The 7195-nt window shown below is 42.6% G+C and overlaps 1 protein-coding gene across 2 annotated transcripts; it reads left to right on the forward strand.

Annotated features, from left to right (window-relative positions):
• The first annotated feature begins 764 nt into the window (after positions 1–764).
• LOC114766182 (coxsackievirus and adenovirus receptor-like) lies at positions 765–6546 on the forward strand. 2 transcript variants are annotated; one of them, XM_028956829.1, is made up of 12 exons: positions 765–947; positions 1030–1365; positions 1718–2056; positions 2493–2588; positions 3058–3162; positions 3238–3330; positions 3566–3637; positions 4468–4578; positions 4987–5055; positions 6067–6162; positions 6366–6381; positions 6528–6546. In XM_028956829.1, exons 1-12 carry the CDS (start codon positions 842–844, stop codon positions 6529–6531), a joined length of 1443 nt encoding a protein of 480 aa, XP_028812662.1. In that variant the 5' UTR covers positions 765–841; the 3' UTR covers positions 6532–6546. The 2 variants fall into 2 exon arrangements, with proteins under 2 accessions (XP_028812662.1, XP_028812663.1); XM_028956830.1 differs by lacking the exon at positions 6528–6546 and having other exon boundaries at positions 6067–6201; positions 6283–6376.
• The last annotated feature ends 649 nt before the right edge of the window (positions 6547–7195 follow it).

Consider the following 7195-nt stretch of genomic DNA (forward strand, 5'->3'; position numbering starts at 1 on the left):
CCTGCTCACGTTCCATTCCAGCCTCCTGCTCCAGGGCCAGTGGTGGCCTAGTGTTTAAGGAAGCGGTCCTGTAATCTGAAGGTTGCCGGGTCGAATCCCGACCTGCCAAGATGCCACCGAGCAAAGCACCGTCCCCACACACTGGGGACACTTGTCATGGTGCCCACTGCTCACTCAGGGTGATGGTTAAATGCAGAGGACAAATTTCACTGTGTGCACCATGTGCTGTGCTGCTGTTTATCACATTTTTTTCTGTTTCCCAACTTTCTGGCAAAAGCTGAAGCTCCTGCACCATCTTGCGGGCCCGTAGTTACGGTATTCGTGTTCTGGACCAAGTCTCGCTGAATCGAGCCACTCACGGATTTTTACATCCGCATCAGAGTCACTCGCCGGATCGTCAGAAATGCTGGACGAGAGCAGATCATCAGGCAGAGCTGGAAAAAAACGCTCCACAACTGAACCAGAGAATCCAGAACCCCACAGAACCCCACACGGCAATTCAAACCCGGGGCCACACGGACGCAGAAGCAGCGAATTAGTCCACAAATGATACAACACAACACAGCCACGACTCACAAAATGAATCTTGTGCTAAATTTACACATCAGGAGAATCTGGGCGCCGTTATAGATCCTGTCAATACATTAAATCCATGTAAGACGTGTAAAGGTGTTTGTTGTAAATTACATTTACTTTATTACATCGAATATATTCGGTTTGTACAATATTTCGTATGAAAGACCGCTGGGCGGCGCTATAGATCCTGAAACCGAAAGTAACGACAGACGATGTTCGCTCGTTTGTTTCGTTCGTTTTGCTTCATCTACAGACTTTAAGACGGATGAAGACGGATCTACAGGGTTCATCTGACGGGTGTCTGGTGTCTCCAGAAATGAGGTCTCTTCTCCTGGTCTTCATCTCCCTATACGTCGTGGTTGGATCTGAAGGTATCTACAGTTTACATGGCCGTCTTAATACTGAGATTTCTAGTAGATCGAATCTCATCTTGTCTACTCTTGTCTGTCCCAGGTCTCCAGGTTGAGGGTCCCTCAGGTCCTCTCCAGGTCCAGCTGGGGGACTCTGTGCTGCTGCCCTGTTCTGTACGGACCCCCGTACCTCTGGAGGAGCTGGAGGTGGAGTGGAAGAGAACCGATCTAGAGACTGTGGTGCTCCTGTTCCAGGATGGAGAAGTGCGAGGAGAGTCTCAGGAGTTCAGGAACAGAGCTCACTTCTTCACCGAGGAGCTCAGCAGAGGAAACTTCTCTCTGTTCCTCACCAACGTTACACCTGCTGATGCTGGAACGTATAGATGTTCAGTTCATACAGAGAAGGAGTCTGGAGACACCACGGCTCTCATTTCTGTTGGTGAGCAGAAACAGATATTTCGCCAGTAAAAGTAGATCTTCTCACTTTAGAAATAGCAATAACTCAAAATTCCAAATCAAAGTGATTTATGGCTAATGTCCTATTATCATTTAATTTAAAATATATTATAATGTCCAGTAATTAGTCCGTCAGTCAGTTTCCACCTGATGGTCCAGATGAGGGTCGGGGAGAAGAATCTGTTCTTCTGAACGATGTTTTTTTTCATACTGACACGTTGTCAGTCATCCTAGTGAAGTTCCCTCAGCTGTTTCCAGCTTCACCTGAAAATTGACATTTTATGATGTTCTCATGTTAGTATTTCAGCCATTAAAACACGAGTTTTTCTTCTCAGTGTGTCTGGTGGTGAGTGGAGGAGCTCGTGCTGTTTCTGCTGGTCTGGGTGAGGATGTGATCCTCAGCTGCTCTGTGGACTCTTCTGAGCAGATTGAGGAGGTGGTCTGGAAGACAGACCAGGACATCATTGTTCTTCAGTACAAAGATGGAGAAGTTCTTCTTGATTCTTCACATGAGAGATATAGAGGCAGAGCTGAGTTCTTCCCTGCAGAAATCCACAAAGGAAACTTCTCTCTGAGGCTGAAGGAGGTCAGGACTGAAGATAAAGGGGACTTCATGTGTGAAGGTCACACCAGTCTCCTGTCGGCCAGCACCACTGTACTTCTGGAGGATCTGGGTACGTTGAAACAAGGCACATTGTGGGAAACCAGACTGTGGTTATGAAAGATTATCCTGAATTTTTAATACCTTCTAAAGTCTGGAGAGCTGATTATTAAATATCATGGCGGCACGGTGCAGGAATCGACACATTTGCACGGCCTCCTACTCAGCAGCTGTGTCTGTGGAGCCATTAAAACATGTCTGGAGGTCTAACAGTCAATTTGGATCGTGGTGACAAGGTTGTCTTGTCCAGTTCCAAACCCAGAAGAGTGAGAAGATGATTTACCTCCATATTACCCCATCAGGAGATCTGTATGAGATTTTTCACTGTAACTCAGAACAACTTGTTTTGTGGTGTAATACTGAATAATTATTATGCAGTCGTATCAGTTTAGAATTGTTGGAGCTGCTGCTGTAGAACGTGTGTAATGTGTGGAACGTGTCTCCACCAGGTCTCTCCTTGCTCCATGTTCTGATCCTGCTGCTCTGCATCATCGCTGCTCTTCTGGCTCTGAGTCTTTCATCCTTTATGTGTCTGAAGATGAGAGGTTAGTCAGAATCTCTGCCTGTCATTTTATTTCCCACAATTATCTACACAAATGAAAGTGAAGTGAGGAAACACAGTGAGCTGTCAGACTGTTTCTCTGTTGGTCCTCATCATGGGACATGTCTTGTCTAGACTGGACAACCATGAGGATAATAATCAGGCTGGACAAGGCTGAGGTCTTTCTGAGGACAGGCGGGACACACTGAAATGAGTGCAGGATTAAAGACACTGAGATGTGTGTTTTTAGGAAGGAGGAGAAGATTCCAGACTTTCGTTCTGGTGAAGACAAAAGCAGGACGCTGGGACGGATGTTGAAAAGACGCGTCTAACAGGGAATAAATAAAGAAAATAAAATGTGTGAAATGTTCTGGGATTTTTGTTGTCATGTTAGTTATGTTTTAACCTAATGACCTGGGAGACCGTGTCCACGTTCTTATGTTCTTGTCCTGCTTCTGAACCTTCTTCTTCAGGTAGAGCTCCAGCTAACCCTGAAGAACTGAATCTTCACTGCCTGTTGGTCTTTGGTCCAAATGTCCTCTTGTTCGCTGCCTTTGTGTTGTGGGGCCTGACTGAAGGTAACGGACGATTCCTGATCAGATCCTGTCTTCACGACCCCATCTGCCGTTCTTCACCTCCATCTTCTCCTGCAGGGTTTCCAGCTGAGGTGGTCTCCTGCTCTGCTCTAGTTCTCAGTCGGTTCCTCCTGCTGTTTACTGTTGCTCTGTATGTAGAGCAGCTTCCTGGTTTGTACATCTCACTCCTGCAGTATGTAGAACAAAATTGTATTCTGGGTGTAAAGCACATAGATCTCAGTAATATAAAGTAATATAAAATAATAATTTTAATATTTAATAATAATAATAGTAATAATAACAGTCCTACAGTCACTGGTTGTCTGTGTTAAATTGTTCGTATCATGTGTAATTATTTAAAGTGATATTTTAGTGAATATGTGTTCTGCTTGGTTGCTTTTTACAGCATTTCTGCAGAATCTGGTCAAAAAAAGCTTCCGCTTTGAAAATTCCATTGTGTCCACCGTCCTTTTTATAGGTAAATATAAAAGCAGAATATGACACAATTACTGTGAAAATGGGTTCAATCTTAATGTATAAGATCAAGTGTGATGGTGGAGTTGACCAGGTTCAGAAGCTAAACGGGATTTAATGTCACTCACACTGTCCAGAGTCAGGACCAGGTAGGAGACAGGAAGACCCAAACAAATGATGAACTTTACAGAACATGCAGTCATTTACACAGACAGAAGAAATCAGCACTCAGTACCTGCCAAATTAGACTGGTTTTCTGTGGCACGTACAAATAAATTATGCAGTTGTATGAATTGTGACATATTTAATAAGACAAACCGAGTCTTCCTCCACCGTCTTACACCCATCAGGTTCTCGCTGCAGGTGTAGAAACCATGAAGAGTTTATTAAGAACATGGAGTAAATGAGGAAGTAAAACAGGGGAACAGGGCAGCAGCGCTGCATGGAGAGTGTGGAACACAAGATGATGACACCCTGGAGCAGCTCAGGGACACAGTGGTAGTAGGTGGAGGTGGGGTCCGGGTCTGTGTCCAGGTCCAGATTTGGCTCTGGGTCCATGTCCAGATCCAGACCAAGACCCGGATCCTGGTCCAGGTCCAGGTCTCGGTCCAAGTCTGGTCCACGTTTGGTTCTGGGGCTGGATCCGGGTCTTGTTCCGGGTCCAGTTTAGGCAGAGGTGGTCAGGGATTGTTCAAAGAAATCCTTAATGTTCAGAAACTGTCATAACCAATTGACATTAATGATAATTGTATTAATTATAATTAATAATAATTGCATTTGAAGTCAAGTCATTAATTGTTTTTATTAGTAACTTAGTAGCTTTTTCTGCCACAGATATTTTCAGAGACATTTGGAGGACAGACAAAGGAAATACAGCAGCACTCACCTTTACTGGCATCATGCTGGGATTTATGTTAAATATGAACGTGAAAGTATTTTTCCGGGGTACGTATTTTTATTAAGATACAGTATATTATAAATGTTAAAATATGATTTAATAAATACAGATACTGTAAATCCCAGAATCCCTGAAACTGTCTTACATTTACAACACGGGTCATGAAGTGAAATATCGATCTGAGATTTCATGAGCCTGAGAAAACTGGAACTAATCAGGAATGTTTGGGGCACCAGTTTCATACACAAAAAATATGATTTAAAATGAAAATGAATGAATTTCCTTCATTTCCACAAAAGGAGTTAACACATCACATTTGAAGAATAAAAAATACTTTCTATTAAAATATATTTGACCCTTCGTGCCGCTATAAACTCCCTTCATACAGATATAACAGCTAATAGTTGTAGTCGTACTAGCAGTTCACACCTGACAGATTCAAATTCTCATTACAGGAGGAGGATTTTTGACAGACTTTATGTACATGTTTGTGCTGTTTTTCATATCTCGAGGGCTGAATGAAGGTAAGTAAAAATGATTAAAAGTGAACAGAGCAGATTAATAATAGCTACACTTTATTAAATCATCGTGGTTCTGTTTCCAGCAGCAGACACGTCATTTACAACATGCTGCTTAAAATCTGGGTTTTGGGGTGTTTTATTTAACAGGACTAGAAATGTCAAGATGTGAAAAAGACGGAATATCAGTACATAGACAAATAAATACAATAATACATACAGAATAAACAATCAAATAAAGAATTATTAAGGGATATTTATACATTTAAATCATATTATTATATATTACTGTTTTTGCTATTATCCAGAATTCCTGTCGTTATTCCTGCCTCATTATTCCTGTCCTGGAATTATTCGTCGCATGAATTTATTTTACTGAATTTACATGAATTTATTTTCATTTATTTACTGGGTCCAGACCCAGAAGCTGCTGAGGAAGGTGTAACGTGGGTTGTGCAACTCTGCTCAAGTTCCTGATAAAGCGACGGTAGAAATGAGCGAACCGATGGACGTAGTCGATCGATGGACGTGGCCAGCGTGATTATCCTGTCCAACGTGTCGCCCCAATCGCGGTTCCCCATCTCGTCTTTAAGTGGTCAGTCCACCCACTGTCCCTCGCCAGGGTTCGGAATTCTATCGTAGCGACTTGAGCCGCAGCGACGTCGCCCGTCGTCCGGTTTCGCCCTGAAAGACGATCTGGAGGCGGTCCAGTCAGCGGCGTCCCGTCAGCCCGGTAATAATGTCATCGTGGAGGTGGAAGGAGAAGACGGCACTGTGTGATAAAACCACGACTTTTCTTGTTATTGAGCTCATTATCTGACAAGTGAAGTTCCTGCTCAGGTCACATGTCAGCAGGAGGTTTTATTCCACATCTGATGTGGGAAAAGAACCAAATGAAGGTCCATTCTGTACTAAAACCGGGTTTAAAAAAGATCCACCAGAGGACATGTAGACATGACATTATAATGGTGCTGAAACTAACAGTGAAATTCTGATTCTTCCCTTTTTCTGTTTTAGTCGAGGTTATAAGCGTGTTTGCAGTGATGATGGGATTACAGGTCATCTTTTCTATATTGTTTTTCATGGTGAAAAGATGTGGCGTCAGCTTCCCTGGTGAGTAGCAGCTTCCGTCTTCATATACACATTTCACTGGTGAGTACAGAGCACAGTACAAATAGCACAAATAGCACAACACTGATCTCTATACTGATTATGATTTGGGTTTATTTGCAGATTTATTTTGGATTGTCTTTGTTCGGCTTTGGATTCTGTCTCGTCTCACAACCTTTGGAATCGTTCTGTATTACTTTTATCAGGGCCTGGAGGACGCAGGTAAAATCCTGATGATGTTCTCATTCTTTCATGAATAGTAATTGTAAATTATTCTTCTGTCTGTGTTCAGTCTGTGATGTTGCTGTGATCAGTGACGTTCTTCACGTTTTTACTGATTTATTTCATTCTGATTTTTCTGATTGCAGATGATGTTGGACTGATGACTGTGGTCGTGCTGCTTCTGATCGTCTCCATGTGTGATTTTTTACATGTTTTCCACTCACCCTCATATCCAGGTAGTGAACTCATGAATATTCATCCCAGATGTTACGTATTTACGGACCAGCCTGACCTGACCATGTGTGTAAAATATACTGCATGATTTTTCAGAAAGTGTAAAATGGATTATGTACATATCTGGAGCTGTGGGCCTGTGTGTGGTGAACTCCGTCACTCTGGTTGCAGAACTGGTCATGAAAACTCGTGAGTACGGTGGAGTTCATGAAGAGCAAGTGATTAGCAGTGAAGGAAATATTTTATTCTATTCTATTCTATTCTAAAATTAGACTTTATTTCTTTTCTATCAAATGAAATTATAAAACTACATCTATGATGAAGCTGTCTGTAAAATGACCTCATAAAAAGTTCAACTTTGGTTCCAGTTGATTTAATGTCAGTTTGTAAATGGGGATAAACTCACAGTCGGAGTTTTTTACTAGCAGGAATATGCGTGTAGTAGAGCTGTGACCCCTGGTCTAGGTGGTTTAAACCACAGGCGGGCAGACACATGAAAGATGATTTAGGGTTTTAACTCTTTTGGAACGTCATGGGGACGTCATGGGGACGTCATGGTAGGTCATGGGGACGTCATGGG

This window comes from Denticeps clupeoides, chromosome 16 (assembly GCF_900700375.1).
Source record: "Denticeps clupeoides chromosome 16, fDenClu1.1, whole genome shotgun sequence".
NCBI lineage: Eukaryota > Metazoa > Chordata > Actinopteri > Clupeiformes > Denticipitidae > Denticeps > Denticeps clupeoides.